Source organism: Mesocricetus auratus, unplaced genomic scaffold, assembly GCF_017639785.1.
Source record: "Mesocricetus auratus isolate SY011 unplaced genomic scaffold, BCM_Maur_2.0 Super-Scaffold_100014, whole genome shotgun sequence".
NCBI classification, from domain to species: Eukaryota; Metazoa; Chordata; class Mammalia; order Rodentia; family Cricetidae; genus Mesocricetus; species Mesocricetus auratus.
The window spans coordinates 50,052,897-50,074,487 of NW_024429197.1; the positions used below are offsets into that span (position 1 = coordinate 50,052,897).

The 21,591-nt window shown below is 41.4% G+C and overlaps 1 protein-coding gene across 1 annotated transcript in view; it reads left to right on the forward strand.

The window, feature by feature from the left end:
• Positions 1 to 1,166: 1,166 nt before the first annotated feature.
• The window catches only part of Hacd4 (3-hydroxyacyl-CoA dehydratase 4), a 29,213-nt gene continuing 8,788 nt past the window's right edge, over positions 1,167 to 21,591 (forward strand). The window contains exons 1-6 of the mRNA XM_005074285.4: positions 1,167 to 1,270; positions 2,533 to 2,636; positions 4,975 to 5,102; positions 11,206 to 11,318; positions 14,949 to 15,055; positions 21,324 to 21,449. Of these exons, the coding sequence (XP_005074342.1) occupies positions 1,233 to 1,270; positions 2,533 to 2,636; positions 4,975 to 5,102; positions 11,206 to 11,318; positions 14,949 to 15,055; positions 21,324 to 21,449 (616 nt within the window). The 5' untranslated portion in view covers positions 1,167 to 1,232. The remainder of the gene's footprint in view (positions 1,271 to 2,532; positions 2,637 to 4,974; positions 5,103 to 11,205; positions 11,319 to 14,948; positions 15,056 to 21,323; positions 21,450 to 21,591) is intronic.

Consider the following 21,591-nt stretch of genomic DNA (forward strand, 5'->3'; position numbering starts at 1 on the left):
GTGAACCAATTTTCTAATTTAAATAAAAAAAAGAACTCTAGGGTAAGACATTTGAAAATATGCCCCCCCCCCCCCTCCAGAAAGGGTCTCCCTCTGTGCCGAGGCTGCTCTGGCACTCATGTGGTCCAGGCTGAGCTTGAACTTGTGGTCATCTTCCCGCCTCAGCTTCTGAAGTGCTGGAATTTCAGGTGTGAACCACCACCTGTGCGGTGAATGTGTTCTTAGACTGCCATGAAGGCCAGCGTGTAGGGGAGAGAGCAGATGTAAGGGCAGACAGTGCAACAACCGACAATGGGTTTGAGAAGTGACTGAGGCTACAGGGGAGCTCGCCCCTTGGGGAGGACGTGGAATAGTAGGACACTTCAAGAGGCAGACATATTGACCACTAAGAGGAAGGAAACCATGGCCCAATAAGAAAATTTGCTGACTCTAACTTCTAACCCGGCTGTTTATCAGCTGTGTGACCTGTGGCGAGCGACAGTATTTCTTAAAACCACAACTTCCTTTTTGGTAAGAAGGGAGCTCTACCTTCCAAGTTATTGTATGTAACTGTCCCACCTATTTTGGTTGTTGTTTTGGGAAAGAGCTCTTTTTGGGGGAGGGTGTTTGTTCCCTTTTCCTGGTAAAACAGAGTAACTGGAAGATTCTTCACAAACCCGGGAGGTGGGGATGACATCGCCCCCTAGAAACCAGGGAAAGGAGTGCAGAAGTGTTGGCATGGACAGCCACATTATCGCACCATGAATGGTGTGCACATCGCTGTCACCCAGGGCTCTGCGTGACAGGATGGATTTCTGGAGGGCTCTGGTCCCTGTTTGAAAGGTATTGGGCTGTGTGCTACTAGCTTCCCTAACATTCTTCTACGTTAGGGTTTATAAGAAAAAACTCAAGCCAGCCTGTGGGATCCATGCACCCTGGAGGCTAGTTAGAGCCTGTTCAGCGCCCCTAGCATCTCCACCCACAGATCAGGAGCCTGGGATGAGGGTGTGTTTGTTCATCTCGCGTACTTTCCGTGCCCCAGCCCGCTATCCTAGAACAGCATGGCAGGAACTTGGCTTTCATCTCCTGCCCATCTCGCGACCTTTTTTTTTTTTTTTAAAGAAAAAGACCAAAAAACTTGCTGAGTGTGTTGAAGCCCCGCCCTTCCGCGCCCAGTACTGGGGCCGCCCCTCGTGCCTTCCCTGCCGGGTCCTGCTGCTTCCCGGAGGCCCTGGAGGTGCAGACTGTGGTCCATGGGGCCCTCGGTGCTGCCCACCTGGCTGCAGCCCAGGTAGGGCGCGGGACGGTGGGGTGGGAGGGGCCAGGGCGCTGGGCAGAAGCCCACCCACCGGCTTCCACTCATGGGAGACGCCTCTGACTCTGCTCAACATTACTGTTACTGTTGCTCCTGCCTATTCCCTCTTTGTTTTTTTTTGGTTTTTTTTTGTTTTTTTTTTTTTTGAGATAAGGAAGGACAGGCATGTTTGCTCGTCACTTTGTATACTCCCACTAGTCCTTTCCCCTTCCTCCTCGTCCCGCTTCGCCCTAGATTTGGATGCAGGGTGATTTTCAGAGCGTCCAGCAGCAGCAGCGCCCATCACAGGAGGGGGGAGGGGTTGCAGGATTGCAGGAAAACTAGGGCCTGGGGTGTGTGTTTACTAAAGCCAGGTGATTCTGGTTTGGTTGGAGTTTCCCCTTCCTAATCGCTTTAGCTGTTTTGGTCATCTGTGGACGGTTGAAGAGAATCGGCTTCCCAGTTTATATACCTTGTTTCTTCGAGGTTTCCCTCGTGTATGCTGACAAGGCCACTCCAGCCACCGTTTTGCACACCGGGGAGCCCTTCTACATGCCACACACGGCCTTTCGGAACTCCCTGGAACCAAGGATCTGTCAATCTTCTTAGTCATCTCCCCAGCAACGCACAACACATTTTTACACTCAGCTTGACTTCCTCTTTTTTTTTTTTTTTTTTTTTTTTTTTTTTTTTGGCCTGAGCAACTAAACTACTTTCTATGAGTGTGTGTTGAAGGGAACTGACTTCTCTTGCAAAGTACAAAGTAGAACAGGAGATGGAGGCAAAAAGAGAGTAGTAACCCAATCACAAGGTACTCAAAAGTCAGGTGCGCCCCGTTACTGAGTCGCCCAGTTGTGACCACTCCTCTCGGATAATGGCAAGTCAGCTCTTCATTCGTTTAGCAAGCCTAGCTACTGGGCTCCAAGCAGCCCAAATCAGTCCTTTTGCGTTCATGTTCCTTCCCTGTCCCGTCGAAATTTCAAAGCTATCTTTGTAGTGACTGTAAGTGTTAGAGAAACAAGCTTAGAATTTTATCAAGATGGAAATGAAGCTTGGAAAAGAACTACCTTTGGTTTTCAGCAACCTCAATCAATATACTCATGTTAGATAAGTTGGTCCCATCAAACGTTAGTGGGTTTGGAGTGCCAACCCAATGAAAGACCCCCACGCAGAGCTGTGACACAGAACTTTTCTTCCCCTTGCTCAGTGTGACTGGTACACTAAAGGATGTGTTTATTGACATCTCCCTGTGTTTATAGGTATAGGAAGAATGTGTATCTTTTCATCTATTACCTAATCCAGTTCTGTGGCCACTCGTGGATACTGACAAATATGACAGCCAGGTTCTTCTCATTTGGAAAAGGTAACTCTGAGGCAGTTTTGATTTTTATTCCTTGTTTTCATCTTGTCGTGTTGATTTTAATTTTGAACTTCTGGACAGCACGCCTGTCATCATTCCCTTCTCTAGAGTTTGCTTTTCCATAACCATACTTTATTATTTCAAACCTAAACCTTTTTGTAGTGAGGAGGAGGTGAGACCAAGGAGAAGGGACCCATCTTGCCCCAGATCAGGCAGGGTGCTTTGGAAGCAAAGTCTTAGCTTTGGGATGTTCCTTTTTGGTTCTGTGCCAAACTCAAAAATTTAATGCATTTTGAGGACTCTGTAAATTCCAGCCTGGCATTCTATGCAAAGCAATTAATGAAATTCTTCCACTGATTTTTATTTCCCAGGTTTAGAGTAGCTGAAGATTACTGGTAACTGAATGACAAACGTTATATTCCCCAAGACCCTGCTTGACCCCTTAAGTCATATGTGTATGACACAGCACACTGATGACTAGTTACCTATGTGGAGTCGGTGCTGAGGACTTGAATCACAAGTTTCCCTCAGTTTCCTAAAAAGTCAAGATGTTTCTTTAATCTATTCATTTCAGATTGTTAAAGAATGAATCACCAAGTGACTGTCAAAACAACATTCTCTCCGTGTTCCATCCCCATATGAGTGAGTGTCATCACAGTTTACAACTGTTTGGTGACTCGACAATTTGAGCAACTGCTGGTTTAGCTAAAAACAAACACGAGCATGGCTGGAAAAAAACCGTGCTGAGTTCATCAACTGAGACTCATGTATCATAAGAAAAACCCGTCTCCTGGGCTGCCACAGACCATTTCATGTTTCTCAATCTTTCTAAAGATGTACACGTTCTTCTAGCCTTTGTGAATTTCAGAGCTACAGCAGAAGGCTTGAGTACCAGCTATGTATACTGAGAGTTTTTAAGCAGAGGAAAGCTGAGACCCAAGTGATAGGAGGCTGTCAGCTGTGTACCTTGAAGGTTAGGTGAGGCTGTGTGGCAGACTTCAGGTCACTCACACATCTTGTGCCCCAAGCAAGAATTCTAATATGGCCCCCAATGGAGAAAGTGGCTTTAGCCCTCTGTGTCCTTATGATACGCCACTGTAGTTATAGCAGCTATGTATTATTAGAGAAACATAAACAGTTTTGCTCCTGAGAACAATGGAGTAGGAAACCAATTCCATTTCCTGTGTCAGGGGTTCTCAACTTTCCTAATGGTTTGATCCTTTCATATAGTTCCTCATATGTGGTGACCCTCAGCCATAAAACTTCATTGCTACTTTGTAATTGTAGTTTTGCTACTGTTATGAATTGTAATGTGAATATCTAATATTCAGGACACCTGGTAAGTAACCCCTGTGAAAGGGGTGTTCCACCCCAGGTTGAGAACCACTAACTACCTACCCTAGGCAATGGACTTTCGTAACCCACTTCTTTCTTCTGTCAGGGATGTGTAAAGGTACAGGCAGTGGGTAGGAGTGTGGACTATTGGTGGAGGAATTGTCTCTGAGAGGGGCATCTACCTTATAGAGACTCCAGGAAAATAAGCCCTAGTACCTGGTCAATTATAATCATGCAAATGCCTGGAAGCAGTAAAAATAGAAAAATCACCATTAGAAATCTCCAAATGTGGCAGGATTTTACGATCTTAAAGAAACAAGTTTGTCATTAGAGGGTCATCTGCTCACTTCTAGTTCAGTTCCCTCTAAGGGGAATATCTCCGTTGTGTCCACTCATAGTACCAACTCCAAAGTTCAGTGCTTAAAACAAATCCAAAGTCACTAGTCCAATGTGTGTAGGGCAGAACAAGTGCAGACAGACCTGGTATTTGACATCAGCCATAGCATCACCGGCGCCATTTCTATAACATTTCTCTGAAATCTGTTTCCTAGTCTTTTCTTTTTTCTGGTCAATGAAAGAGCTGAGCACAGCAGATTTCTTTCTTTTTCTTTTTTTTTCCTTCACTTCCAAACTATCCACACACTAAGGGGTTTAGCTTCTGTCTGATTATATTTGTCTGGGAATTACGTGACACTCTCATGTGTTGGGAATAACTACAACAACTCTGGCTGTGGAGACTTGTAAGTTTCAGTTCTTTCTGGAAGAGGAAAAATCAGAAAGAACTATACATGCTCTCTGTGAGTATCCACATGCTTCCTATATGCACCCCAGTACTTCTGGTAAGTACCACAGTACTTGGTGGGGATGTAGCTTTCTTAGAGTGATTTTTTTTGCACATACAATAAAGAAATACATCTCAGTTGTATTTTGCAGTGCTCCACAAATGTGCACTCTGATGCAGTTTTGACTCACCGCGTCTATTTTTGTTTGTCACTCACTGACACAGATTCAATGGTCGACACATTTTATGCTATTGGGCTGGTCATGCGGGTTTGCCAGTCTATTTCCCTCCTGGAGCTGCTGCACATTTATATTGGCATTGAATCAAATCATCTTTTCCCAAGGTTTTTACAGGTAAGTCTAATCAAGATGTTATTATAGTATCTTTACTGCTTGGATCCCATTCTGGGGAGTCCATGGCCATTTACCACTCTGCATGTACATCCTTCTGAAGTGGATAAGACAGTGGACAGGCTCAGAGCCAAAGCATTTAGACTTAGGTCTAAGGCCTTGCTCTTCTATTGGCCACTGTGGGGCATACTACCCCAGCCACTGGGTTGTTAATGGGAGCGAATAGGGGATTAAAAACCAAAATGATAGTGCTTGTCTTAAATGCAGGTTAACAGAAGTTGGAAATTTACTACTGGGAGACACTCCACTTAGGAAATCACTGCAGAGTTAAAACAAAAAATAATTAAAATAGCATTTTCCATGAGAAAGACAAAATAAGGATTAGGTGACTACACGGATATGCATTAGAACCCCAGGATTTGGACTTGCCATCTCAATGAGCATAGTCATAGTATCCTAAAAGAGACTGGAAAACAAACTTTTCCTAAAATATCAGAATCTTGATGTACTTAAATACCCAGCAAAGTGCTTAGAATGTGAACATAGAGCTTAAAACTTCTAGATCCCTGTGTTAATTTGCTTGAAATACCATGAACTTTTTAAAAGATGCAAATAACAGTATAACCCTCATGAATGTAGTAAGAGCCCAGTATTACAAATATTAAAAATATTAATGGATAGGAACAGTAAGAATGGGCCAGAGAGATAACTGGGTAGGGCATTTGCCAAGCATGATGACCTTGGCTTGATCTCTGGGACTCACATTATGAAGGGAAAGAATTAATTCCTGAAAGTTGTCCTCTGACCTCTACACATGCACTGCAGCATGTGTGTGTGTGTGGGGGGGCATGTGTGCATACACACACACACACACACACACACACACAATGTTTTAAAAGGTATGGGGTAGATTTAATTTTACTTAGTAAACAAAAATAGGGAAACACTATTCATTAGAATGAAGACAATTTAAGTTTTGAAGTACCAAATGTTATAAAAGGGGATGATAATAATGTACAATATAGTTAAATTAGAATTAACCAGCTAAGAGCTACACAGACTCTCCTTAAACGTGTCACTTTACAAACTAAAAAGGGGGCACAAATCAATTACAGGGGCAGTGATTAATTTAGAAACAAGATTTATTGGTATTTCTGACTAATGGGTCTGCTGTATTTTGAAAATGGCAAAATGTGTGCAGCAGAAGACTAATTTCCGAGAGCAGAACTGACGACTCAGATTACATGAAAGCTGCATCCTATCACATGGAATTATTCACGAGGAGCTGGATCAAGTTCATCTAAAATCTGAGTCATGTTATCACTTTCACTCTTCCTTAAAGGTCCTTTGACCTTTTGTTGTTGTTGTTTAGGCTAAATTGGCTATTACTAATCTCTTGGTAACACAGCATTTTCAAAATTAAAGTTTGTGTTACTTTAGCTGTTGGTAATTCACACTGTGGATCTAGACCTAGTCAGGAAGAAGGCTGAGTGAGAGCTAAAAAAATGTACACATACTGTTTGCTTGACAAAATTACCTAGACTTGCCTAATAATCAAAATCACTATAGAACTGGGACATCTGATTTCTTAGAGGTGTACAAATTTCAGAACATTCAAGCATGGTTTTTAACACCAATAAGTAAATCTCAAATGGCGTATAGAACCATCATTGAAACCAAAGAACCAACTCCTGATTTGGTCACTTAAAAATGATAGCAAATACACCTGCATATTTATTTATTAAACAATGAATTTGCTAAGTCCAGCGCTATTGGAGCACAGTGACCTTTAAGTCTTCAGTCCTGGGGAAAGACAAGCAGGGATCAGGGTACCAGGGTCGAGGATGAGCATCCCTGGCTATGAGCAACCCAGACATGAGCATAGCCCTTTTGATGTGCCTGTTTGGTTTCCTCTCTTACTTGATTGTATGTGCCCCCTGTCCCCAGAATGGGAATGACATTGAAAAAGCTTTATAAAGGCCTCATATGTGAAGTCTCACATTGGGTGTCTTTTCTAACTAAAGTTCTGCAGACAATTAGAATTGCTTCATTCTGAGACTACCCCAAGCACTCTGCTTAAAAATAATGTTTTGTTACGCTAGGTTGTGCAATCATCTGTGGTGTTCCCATTTCCCTATTTTTAAATGAAGAAATGGTACTTAGGGCAGCTGAGTTACAGTGGTTATGACTGACTACATTATATATATATACATACATATATACATATATATATATATATATGCATCCTGTCCTGCTGCTTTAAAGAGGAAAAAAGCTACGTCTATAGAGTTGTGATGCTATTATGATATTACTTCCATGGCATTATTACAAAGCCACAATGGAATGTGCCCATTTGAGAACAGAGTTTCTAAAATGTCATGATAACTAACTCCAGCTAGCATGAACAATGGATTAGGATTAGCTAGTTGAACAACTAATGTAACATCTGGCGAGAGTCAGTATCGAAGGAATGAGGGTAGATTTGGGTTTGCTCATTGTTCTGAGTTATTAAGTGTTTTACCCTCACATATCTGGCAACAAGCAGTAAACTGTAATTTCTAAAATTACATGCAATTGCTAAAACAAAAAAAGCAGAGAAAACACATGCTATATGACAGTAGTTATTTAACAGACATCTATATTTTATTTTTAAAATACTCATGAAGGAAAATTCAAGACACTAACACAAAAAGCTATTTATAGATTTACTGTTTGTACTGATTACATATCACTTAAATTATATACAAAAATATATCAAAGTTTGATGTTCTTGGTTTCAAGTGGGAAACTTCAAAAGACACAAAAGAAGCATGATAAAATGACAGTACACATGAAAGCTAAGTGCTTTCCCTTCCTAGCTCTTCCCTTCCAAACAAACTTGCACATTTCGTTGCTTTAATTATGGGACTAGTTGACTCTGGGCGACCTCTTTAAAGAAAACCTAAGGCTTGCCTTTGTAGAATAGGGTACAGCCTTGCCTGCAGGGTTGATTCTGAAAGCTTTACTCAGTCTTCAGTTTTGCAAAAGCCTTGGAAGCTTTTCTCGATAAAAATTTGTGGACTTTTTAACTTAGACAAAAGGGAAAACAGCCCCAGATGATCCTTTGTACCACAGTGTCTGATGGGTACCCCTAATAGGAAACTCTCGGAGGAATAGTTTAGCTGACGTCAAGTGGTTCAGTGCCACATCCTGCCCTTCACCAATCACCATGAACATTGCTGCACATCTTAAACATGTTTAGGCAATTAAAAATATCTACAAATGATTTTCCCTAAGGTTCCCCATAGGTTCCACCCATGAATGTCAAGTGCAGGGATCATTTCCTATTAACCAATGTCACCAGCTCCGTCTCCTGTTTATGTTGAAGGCAAGGAGAGCTCTTGTCCCTTTGTCACACATGAGGGAATCTCAAAGCAGAGTATCTAACTCCCATGTAAATCCCAGTCTGATTCTTCAGGCTGAGAGGCAGCTGACTTTCACTGCTAGACTAAGTCATTTTTGGACTTTCCATAAAAATGTCACAAATTTCTCTCCCTGTAGGCCTTGAGGATAGGATTTTGTTACTAAAGATAAAGCTGCTGGCAGTTCAAGTGGTAAGAGAATGATACAGTTCTCTCCATGGAAATGCTAGAGTCTTTGGGTCTGCTCATTTTGATCTATGGAGTTCTTCAGTGGTTATGTACAAAGCTCTCTTCACGGTGAAATTTTACAAATGCAGAGTAGCTTTCAAAAACCCACAGTCTTCACTATCTCTGCAGAAAAAAATGTCCTACCTGGCAAGCCCTGTGAGCTGCTGAGATGTCCAGCCAGCTGCAGAAACTCCTTTGAAGAACAGACCATTGTCTGGATGTTAGGTTCTACAAAAATGAAAAGGTCCTACTCTTTTGCAATACAGGACTTAAAAAAGTCTGGATTTTGATTCCAGACCTGAAGGAAGTCACTATAGTCTGTGCTTTGGGGGTAAGGCAATAGTAATAGTGCCTTCTTCGAGTTACTGTGGTGAATAAATGAAAAACTAAATTTGGAAATTGGCAGAAAATAGTGTTGACTTTTATCAGCTTCATATCTCTAACTAAATGCTTCTATTGGGCTGCTGTTGAATATAGTTAAGCAACCATCAGATAATGAATTAGGTTGACATTGTGTAACAATGCATATGGAAGGAATCTCCCTATGTCCACATGCATGCTATGGTTGGTATTTGGGGCCATATTGACTGTTGGTTTCTATGCAACTAGCAACCCCATTGGCTAAGGAGCCACAGAGCCTTCACTGATATTTTAATGGAGTTTCATCATATAGTCCCAGTTTCACTGGCAAATTTTCCTGTGCCCTCATTATTTAAAGGGTACCTGACATCATGGATTGCTTATAAACCCAGTGATCAGGAGACGTGTGCTTCCCACTTACCTACGGTGTGGACAGAGCATTTACATTCTCTGGTTCCCAGATTTCCTCCAAGTGAGAGTGGGGTTGGGGCTGGTATTAGAATGTTCTGTGTAGAGGGATTCTATAGATCTTAGGTTTTAAAATACTCAGCCATGACATTAGAAATCTATGCAGTATGTATCTCTGTGTGTACTTCTGAGATCTTTAGCAAAAAACAAGTTCTCTGAGTTTTAGGCATTAATCAAATACAAGATGAGACAGTGCCAAAAGCTGCCAGGTTGGGTTATTCAGTTGTTTAAACTGCAGTTTAGAAGAATTCATATAGACACAGTTAAGTCATATCAAGAAACGAGATCATTATATCTTAAAGACTAACCAAGGGAAAAGAGCCCTGTGGATAACTCCCAAAGATTGACTAAGTTTGAATCATGTCTAATTCCCCTTAGCCATGCAAGGGTCCTCTTGACTCACCTCTGAAATCATAAACATGCTGACATAGCTTACACATGTAGATTTCTGATCATGTGAACTGTTGTTGGCAAATCTTGGGATTTTTTTTACAGGAACAGCCCATGATTCTGTTGTGGATTATCCTAGAGTTTTTCTTCTTAATCAGCTTTAAAAAAGAAAGTCAGCTATGAGAATTGACAAATCAACCCCCTTCATATATTCTCTGTCAATCTGAAAGTCTATCTTTTGACCACTGAGAGCAAAGAGAAATGCCCTATTAAAGACAAAAATGTAGACTGTACAGGCTATGATAGTATAACACGGTGCATTTTATACTCTGTAGGGAATGAGGACTGCGTTTTATTGAAGCTGGAAATTGGAGCTAAGCCAAAAATATGTGAATTCTCAATGATCTTTAGATGCTTGTAACTTGGCATATATAACACGTATTCCAAGAATGTGTTAAATTCTTTCCATTTTCCACTGGCTTATGAGGATTAGGGTTATATTACTGGCTCACAAAAAGAACAAAATTACAGTGGGTTCTCTGTTAATTAAAGTGGAAATTTCCTGGCCTGTCATACAAAACCCTTGACAACTCAGACCCAAACATATTTACTTTCTTTACCCATTTTTCCTTCCCCATACCACCCATCCCAGTCTTTCTGTGATCCTTGCTCCTCCCTCAGGACACCTCACATTGACACCCTGCTGCCCTGCTCAGGCTGCTGGTGTCTAGGATGCCTCTTCTAATATCTACTCTACTTGGCATCTCCAGTCCATCAAGGGGCAGCTGAAATGCTGTCTTCTTGAGCCTCTTTGCATCTGTTTCTAGGATCTCCTTCCTCAGCTGTGTTTCCTGCTCAGCATGCTGCCCTATAGTTACATTCCCCACCACTAAGTCTGGAGGAAGGATTGTTTTCACCATACCATCTAATATGTAGTGGACGCTCATGTAGGAGTTTGCCAAAGTGACCAAAAAATGTGTATATATATGTCAAGACGAGAGGAAGTATTTTGACTTAGGTAAACTGTGTGTGTGTGTGTGTGTGTGTGTGTGTGTGTGTGTGTGTACAGAGAAACAAACAAAAATTGGAAAATTAAATTCATCCATAGCCCAGCTCTTTCAGAGACAGCCATTGTTTATAGTTTAGAAAATGTATGTCCAGTTAAGGCATTTCTTTTAAACAAAGCCCTGGTTTTTAAAATTGGAAAGTTACCTAAATGGCCTAATGGATGATCCTATTTCTCAATGTGTTTTTAATAGCTCACAGAGAGAGTGGTCATCCTTTTTGGAGTGATCACCAGTCAAGAGGAAATCCAAGAGAAATATGTGGTGTGTGTTTTATTCATCTTTTGGAATCTTCTGGATATGGTAAGGTAAGTAAGCAAAATTGTTGGGCATAGTGGGTATGATAGTGCACATCCTTAATCTCAGAGGTAAAGATAGGTGGATTTCTGTGAGTTCAAGGCCAGCCTAGCATACATAGCTAGTTCAAGGCCAGCCAGGACTACATAGTGGGACCCTGTCTCAATCATCAATCAGTCTGTTAAAACAAGGAAAAATTGCTTTAGGGAAATGCATAATGGCTGTTCACATTAGTTACTATGAGCAAGACAGAAAAACAACCCCTTTGCATGCTGTTTGATATTGAAATAGAAATGTATAGGTAGGGCTTCCCATAATGGGCATATCAAGAAAAATGAAGACCAATCTTGGTATTCTAAGTGCAAATTTCGAACCCTTGGGTTCCCAGAACGAGGATTTGCCAGGACACTGATCTGGAATGACCACACAGCTGTATGTACTAATGGAAGGCACCTTATCTTTGCTTTAGCATGCATTATTTTAATAAGCAAAACAGGACTTTCATTACTTGTCAGAACCCAGAGTTGGTGTCATAGCTTCAGTTGTCAGCCTGATCCCTGGGAAGAGGGGCACCTTAACTGAGGAGCTGCCTCTATCTGATTAACCTGGAGGAGGCACCATCCCACTGGGGGTCTGGAAGGAGGTAAGTAATCGGTGTTCCCAGTCACTGCTTCAGGTGCCCTGACTGCCTTCGGTAACAGATTATGATCTGGCAGCCTTTCTTCCCCCAAGTTGGTTTTGGTCAATGTTTTATCATAGCAAAGAGAAACAAGTTTCAACAATTGTTTTCTGTGACTTCAGACCCGGGGGGTGGGGGAGGGGGGAGGAAATATAACCCCATATCCATTTCTGTACATAACTCCAGTGGGATCCAGTAGCTAACTTAGTCCTTTTATGGTATCCCCAGAAACTACAGTTGCTTCAAAGATCTTGATGCGAATAGGTCCCAAAAGAGTCCTGGCTTTTTGGCTGGGTTTATATAAATCTATTTTTACAAAATTTGGCTGAGTTAAAAAAATAGCCTCAACAATGGGTTGAGTACTAGGAATGATTGCACATGTACTTAGTAAGCTATTTAATGTTTTAAAAGTAGAATTTTAGACTAGGACTTCTGTAGCCTGCGATTTCCTATTTATACAAGGTATTGGTTCCTCACTAGGGACCACAGCTTTCCAATATATTTGAATACTATTCTGTCTTACTCAGTATCCATTCTTAGACTCAACAGAACAAAATGACTTTCATGCTGAAAGTCATAACAAACTATCATGGGATGATTTGGGAATATAGAGGACACAGCAGGATGAAATCTACCTCTACTACTTATTTGCTACACAATCTTGGGCAAATCATTTAACTTTTTATAAATAACAATTTTATCAGGATATAGCTTACCTGCCACAAATTTAACTTTTTAAAATATAAAATGTGTGAGTTTCTGTATATTCAAAGAGAAGCAAAACCATCACGATATTCAGGCAAAGAACACCTATTAGAAATACCATACCCATGTACACATATCAATCCCACTTCCCTCCTCCAGGCCCTGGCAACCATTCTCTTATTATCTCTATGGGTTTTCCTATTTTGTGTTTCATATAAATGGAGTCATCAAACATGTAGTCTTTTGTTACTATCTTCTTTTTACTTGGAATAACATTCTCAAGGTTTACAAAGTATTGTAGCATATAATGGTATTTCATGGCATTTTGTGGCTAAATAATATTCTATTGTATCACCATAACACCTTTTGGTTAGCCACATAATTGATGCATATTTGTATTACTCCTACATTTTGGAAATAAGACATACCGTCATGAGCATCCAAGCATAATCTTTTGTTTTCCTTATAGCCCGTAGTAAAACCCTGGGCTCTTCCTTTGATAGTGTTTTCCTTTCTGCAAAATGGGGATGGAAATATATCTCAATCAAAGTGCAATAATTTGTTTAAAGAAAATAATGAACAAAGATCTTACTTAGCCTATAAAGGCCCCCGTGAAGAGAGTACAACTGACACGAGAGCTCATGGTGGGACGGATGCACCCCTCCTAAGACTGCAATAAGGACATCCATACTGTCCAACATGATATCGGAATTTCTAGCCACAGCAATTAGGGAAAATGTGTAAAAGGCATCCAGATGGTAGAAAACTGCAAGTGACCATCAAGTTTAGCAGAGTCGTGCAACACAAAAGCAAGACAAGCCAGCATATTTCTATGTATTTTCAGTGAACTATCTGAAAATGAAAATAACAAAAAAAATCCTGTTTGTGGTAACTCCCAACAGAATGGAGTACGCAGGAATACATTTAACGAAAATAAGTAGAGCATGTACAATAAAGATCTTGATAAATGGAAGGGCATTCCATATTGGAGACCTATTATTGCTAAGATGGCAATACTCGCAAATCAAATCTGCAGATGGCAATACTCACAAATCAAATCTGCAGAGTCATTGCAAGTCCTATTAGAGTCTCAACTGGTTTTGTTGCACAAATTGAGAGACTGAAAAATCCACGTAGAAACCTGAACTCAGATGAGTCAAAACCTTTGTAAGAACATACTTGGTCTCACTCTTCTCCATTCAGAACTTACTACAGAGCAATGATAATCATGAGTATGGTACTACCAACCAATCAGAGGACGGAATCAACAGTTCAGTAATAACCTCTTCTAAGTGGGTTAAGTTTTGACAAAAGTCCCAAGAGATTCAAAGGCGGAAACAGTCACAGGACAACTGGATACTGCATGCAAAAGATCAAGTTGTATTTTACAATGCACCCTTAGACGGGGCACCAAAATTACAAGCAACAAAAGAAAATAGATGACTCGAGTTGGATAACTAGTTACTGTGTGGTTAATAGTGAGAACTTGACTGGATGCCTAGGGCTCTAAGGAGGCACACCCTCGGGTGTTTCTATGAGATTCTAGAGTTCAGCTGAGAGAGAGAGCTGCCCCTGAATGGGAGTTGTATCATCTGATGGTCTGGGATCTTGAACTGAATACAGAGGAAAGAAAGGAAAGGTAATTTGTGAGTTAATAGACCATCTGGGTAATTCCAATGTGCTGAGGTACAGACACCACTGGCTTATTCATATGGATAAAAGTGCATTGAGTACTTGGTACTAGCTGGCTTAAAGTTAACGTGCTGCACCCCAAACCTCCCAAGGCCAGTTCTGATGTGTAATGGGGCAAAGCAGCGGGCACAGAGGCTGGTAGATATGAATTTAGGAGTTGTGTTTTAATAAATTCATCTTTACAATATGTGCAATTGGGTCTCTTTTTTCAAGAAGCCTAGCTATTGTTGCACAAAATGAGCTTAGCTTTTAAATAAAATTGAAGTCATTAATCATGGAAGCTTATAACTGTAATTTCTTGGGAGGAGGTAAGAGCTATATTCTTGTTCTGTTCAGCTGTATAATTACCTATGATCTACCCCATGAGATAAGCCAGGGAGACAGAGGTTCCCCATCCCACAATACACCATTTTTACCCTGTCCTTGCTTAAATTATAGGAAATAAAGCATGTAATTCCCACACTTCCAATTTTATTCCAATGTTTAATTTGTAGGAAGATATTTTCCTCTTATTTCCCAGACAGCAGTAGCAAATGAGACTTATGAACTAAGTGTCTCCTTCCAGGTATACATACAGCATGTTATCAGTCATAGGAACATCTTATGCTGTCTTGACATGGCTCAGTCAAACACTGTGGATGCCAATTTACCCTCTGTGTGTTCTTGCTGAAGGTAAGAGTTCTGTGTTATATTTCTGACTGATATAAGCCATTGATCTCTAATCACTCATTAAATTTTTTGATAATGAAACTGCTATTTTTAGTAGTTCTTGACTTACTGATGACATGGTCCCCAGTCTGTTTCCTTGCTGCAAAGAAAGAAACCATTAAGAAGCAGGGGAGGAGGGGAGAGATAGGGAACTGGGATTGACATGTAAAACAAGCTTGTTTCTAATTTAAACACACACACACACACACACACACACACACACACACACACACACAGAAGCAAATTTCAGTTGGAGGTTTCTTGCCCATCAGTTCCCAAATAACCACTCTAAGGTTTAACATTAATTACAATTGTTTGGCCAATGGCTCAGGCATATTACTGGCTGGCTTTCTCAATTAAATTAACCCATTTCTATTAGTCAGTGTATTACCCCGTGGTCATGGCTTACTGGTAATGTTCTTATCCCTTTGGCAGCTACATGGCGTCTCCCAGACTCCACCTTCTTTCTGTCTGTATCTTTGTTTGGATTTCTTGCCTGGCTCTATTCTGCCTGGCCATTGGTCAAATCAGCTTTACTTATAAACCAATAAAAGCAGCACATATTCACAGTACATAGAAGGTGGTGTGGTGGTGTACTCCTGTAACCCCAGAGGCAGAGGCACCAAGGCCAGACTGGTCTACATAGAGTTCCAGGACAACCAAGGATACATGGGCAGACCCAGTGTCAAAGATTGAGAGGGGAGAGGGGGACAGGGGGAGGGAGGAAGGAAGGAGGTAGGGAAAAAGGAAGGAGAGGAGAGAGGAGAGAGAGAGAGAGACAGAGAGAGAGAGAGAGAGGGAGGGAGGGAGGGAGGGAGAGGGAGAGAGAGAGAGAGAGAGAGAGAGAGAGAGAGAGAGAGAGAGAGAGAGAGAGAGAGAGAGAGAGAGAGAGAGAGAGAGAGAGAGAGAGAGAGAATGCATTAAAGTTCAAGGTGGAGGTAACCCTGCACAGCTTACTGGGCTATAAACAGTGTCTAGGTCCTTACCTTCATTAACTATGAGTTTGGGACAGCTCATTTCATTTCCAAGTCTATTTACATACCCAAACTGGGTTTAACATATAGAGAAACTAGAGTTAGATTTGTTTTTAAATACTTAGAAATTTGGTCATGTCTGGCTAGAGTGCCTTTCACCACTCCTAAACATCCTGCTTCTTCCAGTGACCATTTAACTACCCTCACATGAGTCTCCACTTTCAGAGGGAGACCTCTGACTTTTCAAATAAGGTAGTTCCTAGTATACCACCACAGATTATTAGGTTATAGAGTACATCTCAGTTGCAATTAGGCATTTGTATGAATTTTGGTTGCATGTCCATATCAGCCTGGTCTTTTGATTCTTTCCTTTCTCATATGCACTGGTATGCATGCTCAAGAAACAGGAGATCAACTACTGGCTATATTAATAAAGCAAAATTAAATAACCAATGTAAACCGTTTTCAAAGAACTTGAGGCTAAGCAAAGAACAAATGCCCCCTCCCCCCAGTAGTGGATTTGACAGCCTGCAGGGAGTTTCTTCTGAAAGTCAAGATTAAAGATTTTAAATAATGCAAAAAGCATGTTAAAGCAACATTATAAAGAGAGTGCTGTTGTCAATAACAATCCTGAGTATATAAGGACTGTGTATGAAAGACAACCACGTTTTTTTATTTACTGATGACGATAGACAATAAATCAGGATTTACATTTTTTAATTAATTGTTAAAATTTGGGATATAGCATATTCAGTGAATCTAGAGATGATATTTTATAAACCATTAAAAACAACAACAACAAAAACTCCCAACCATCCATTTTTTAAGAATGAAACCCCTCATTTGTCTTGGCATATGGCAATACTATAAAGAACAAGAAAGGACTGGATGTTGGAAAGGGTAAGAGGCTTACATCAGGAGAAATACAATTGTAAGATATGTACAGCAACATGAATACAGCCAATAGTAGTGCACATTTCAAAAGAGTAAATTCAGTTATCTCACTACGAAAATATGAGGTGTTTTCATCATTCAGCATTGCATACATATATCAAATTATCACATTGTGATCTATAAATATACACATTATGATTTGTTAATTAAAACCATACTTGCAAAATAACTTTTTTCTAAAGGCTATATGATGGACTCTTTCCCTAAAAATAAGGAATGAATAAGTATACAAAAACCATTTCTATTCTTGGTATTCAGAATTTTAAGCCTTTTCCTTTTGAGGGAAGCCAGTTTTGATATGAACACCATACAACACCCTCTGTTTTACTAGACTGTAAATTTACTCTCCCAACAACCAAACAAAATGTCAGCAGAAAAAAAGTCAAGGCACATGGATGACACAGCATTAACGATGACTAACTCCAGATAGAAGGGTTGCCTGTCATCTTTCCTCTGCATGTGCCAAATGTTCCAGAGTATAAAGCTAGACAGGGAAGGAAACTTACTTAACTTTTAATAAAGTTTGTAACTCTTATTTAATTTGATAGCTGTAATTTTCATTTCTGATACAATCAACAAATAAACAAAGCTCATATAAATACCCAAGCAACCAACCACTCCTATGTCAGAATGCTTGAGACTTGAAGGCAACCCTCGCTAATCTTTTTTTAAATTCATTTTTTAAAATTTAAATTAGAAACAATCTTATTTTATATATCAATCCCAATTCCCTCTCCCTCCCATTCTCCCATGTCCCCCACCGATCCCCCATCCCATCCCCCTTCTGCTCCATAGAAAGGGTGAGGCCTCCTATGGGGGATCATCAAAGTCTGTCACATCATTTGGGGGAGGGCCTAGTAGCATGTTTGATGTCCATTGGAATTCCTGCACCAATGCCACTCATCCCCTATCTATCTGCTTCAGCTCCTGACTTTGTCACATTGCAACCCCTTTTTATTTTTGAAATAACTTCAGACTAATAGGAAACTGTAAAAAAAATAGTGTATCACAGGGCTGGAGAGATGGCTCAGCAGTTAATAACAGTAGCTGCTCCTCTAGAGGACTTGGGTTCAGTTCTCAGCTAACAACTGTCTATAACTCTAGACCCAGAGGCCCCACCACCCTCTTCTGGCTTCCACAGGTACTGCAGGCATGCAGTGTCTTTTTTTATTTTTTATTTTCCAGTTTAAATTTAGATAAGAAACGAGGTTGCTTCACAAGTCAGTTCCAGGTCCCTCTCCCATTCCCTCCCCTCCTCCCGTGCCCTCCCCCTATCCCCCCTCCCCCGTTATCCCCCTCATTCCCCCAGGGAGGGTGAGGCCCTCCATGGGGGTGTCCATAGTCTGTCATTTCATATAGGGCAGGGCCTAGACCCTTCCCCAAGAGTTCAGGGTGAGAGTGCACCTCACATTGTTCTATGGGAGTCCAAAGTCCGTGTGTATACTTGGGATGGGTACTGATCTGCTGCCCAAGGCTCAATAGATTCCCTAGGACTCCTCACTGACACCCAGATTCTGGGGGTCTTGATCAGTCTCATGCTGGATTCCCAGGCTGATGCCTGGGATTCAAGAGTTAACCTTTGTCTGGTCAGCTGTTTCTGGGGGTTAAACCAGCCCAGTCTTAATCCCTTTGGTCATCAGTCCTCCCTCTCTGTTACTGGCTTTCTTGAGTTCAGCTCAGTACTTAACCAAGGGAGTCTGCCTCTTCTTCGATCAGCTACTAAATGAAGTTTCTGTTTCCCAGACTCTCTGGCCATAGGGTTGTAGGCTGGCACTCCCCAGATCTATGTCTAAAATCCATATATGAGAGAGTACATGTCATGTTTCTCTTTTTGTGACTGGGTTACCTCACTCTGGATGGTTTCTTCTAGTGTCATCCATTTGCCTGCGAATCTCATGATTCCATTATTTTTTTCTGCCGAATAGTACTCCATTGTGTAGATGTACCACATTTTCTCTATCCACTCTTCGGGTGAGGGACATCTAGGTTGCTTCCAAGTTCTGGCTAGTTGCATATTCTTTTCTTTTATTTTAATTTTAAATAGCTTGTTTTACATGTCAATCCCAGTTCCCTCTCCCTACCCTCCTCCCACACTCCCCCACCATCCCCTCCATCCTCCCACCCTATTGCCAATTCCTTCCGCATAGGGGATATCTAGAGTCTATCATTTCATTCAGGGTAGGGTCCAGGCACTTCCTAAGAGTCCAGGCAGAGAGAGCAACCCTCTTTGTGTTATGGACACACGATGTCTGTTAGTATTCGAGGGATAAACACTGATCCACTTCTCAGGACCCCATAGGTAGCCCAGGCCTCCTCATTGACTCTCACATTCAGGGGGTCTGGATCGCTCCTATGCTGGCCTCCCAGCTGTCGGTCTGGGGTCCAAGAGCTCTCCCCTGTTCAGATCAGCTGTCTCTGCTGGTTTTGCCAGCCCGTTCTTTGCCAATTTGCTCTTCGCTCCTCTCTCTCTGTCGCTGGGTTCCTTGGGTTCTGTTCAGTATTTAACTGTGGGTGTTTGCCTCTGCTTCCATCAGTCACTGGATGAAGGCTCCAGGATGGTTATAGACATCAAGTTCACTATCAGGCATAGGCATTCGAGGTGGTCTCTACACTATTGCTTAGCTTGCCAATTGGTGTCATCTGTTTAGCTCACTAGAGGTCACAATGGTACCTGATCTGTCTTCTATCCTATGATTCCCTCTTCTCCCTATCCTACCCCCCCCCAGTCCACCTTCCTGTTCCTCCACATCCTACTCTCTCTTCCACTTCTCCCCCTCTCTATTTCCCAGGTCCCTCTCCCCCCCACCCCTCGCCATGTTCCCCATCTATTCAGAGGATCTTGCCTCATTTCTCTTCTCTTGGGTACCATATATATCTTTTAGGTTCTTTCCTGTTTCCCAGACTCTCTGTCAGTGGAAGTACAGACTGGCACTCTCCTGATCCATGTTTAAAATCCACATATGAGTGAGTACATACCATGTTTGTCTTTTTGTGACTGGGTTACCTCACTCAGGATGGATTCTTCAAGTGATATCCATTTACCTGCGAATTTCAAGATTCCATTATTTTTTTTTTCTGCTGAGTAATACTCCATTGTGTAAATGTACCACATTTTCTCTATTCACTGTTCAGTTGAGGGGCATCTAGGTTGCTTCCAGGTTCTGGCTATTACAAATAATGCTGCTATGAACATAGCGGAGCAGATGCCCTTGTTGTATGAATTTGCTTCCTTTGGATATATGCCTAAGAGTGGAATTGCTGGGTCTTGTGGTAGATTGATTCCCATTTTCCTGAGGAATCTCCATACTGCTTTCCAAAGTGGCTGTACGAGTTGGCGCTCCCACCAGCAGTGGAGGAGTGTTCTCCTCTCTCCACATCCTCTCCAGCATAAATTGTCATTGGTGTTTTTGATTTTAGCCATTCTGACAGGAGTAAGATGGTATCTCAGAGTTGTTTTGATTTGCATTCCCCTGATGGCTAAGGATGTTGAGCACTTTCTTAAGTGTCTCTTGGCCATTTTAGCCTCCTCTATTGAGAATTCTCTGTTTAGTTCTGTACCCCACCTTTTGATTGGATCCTTTGGTGTTTTGGAGACTTGCCTACATACAGGCAGGCATGATGCAAATAAAAGTAAAAATCTAAGCACATTTACTTCACTTCCCCAGATGGCAGCAACCTAGATAACCATAGCATGCATTTTACTGCATGGAATGTTATTTTTTTAAAAATGTACACATGTGATACAGTTTCATGGATCCTCTATATGTATCTAACACTAAACTAACCTCTTCTCACAGAATAATTTAGGTCAGCATTTCTCACAGAGTTACTCCAGATTTGTAATTAGTTCTTCTAGGGCTGAGGAGAAAGAAGACATTCCAAGGCCCGTCATTTCATTGTTGCAGAAGCTCTCAGAGTCTCTTCACTGTTAAACAAGCATTGTGTAGCTCCAAGAGCAACATCTATGTAACACTACCCACACCTCACCATCTCCCTGTTTGTGAGTGAGGAGAGAGATGTATTTTTAAGTCATCATTTTAAGAAGGCTACAGTCTTTGTAGGTAAGCCTGAAATGTGTGGATTCAACAGCAGGCACACAACGGGCAATGGCTCACTAAGTCAGAGTACTGGGACAATTTAAGCAACACAACCACTCCACAGATTTCTATATCAAGTTGCAGCTTTACCTAAAGGATTCAGCAGTCATCACAAAACTGTCACTGCCGATTCAAAATCTCCTTCATTAAAGACACACATCTGTAACTCAGAAAGAGAATCTTTACCATCCTCTTTTCTTTAAACAGCATTTACCATCTATCAGTCACTGCCTTATTTTGAGTCATTTGGCACCAACTCCACCGTGCTGCCGTTTGACGTGTCCACCTATTTCCCTTATGTGCTGAAACTGTATCTCATAGTGCTCTTCATAGGTAAGTAGACATCTTGTTTTTGCATTCTTGTCGGTTTATACTGTCACTGACCTAAACAGATTGATAAATGCTGGGTGGGGCTCGCTAAAAAGGAAGCCCAACACAGTGAACTAAATAGCCTGGTTAAGACCCTTGATGCCTC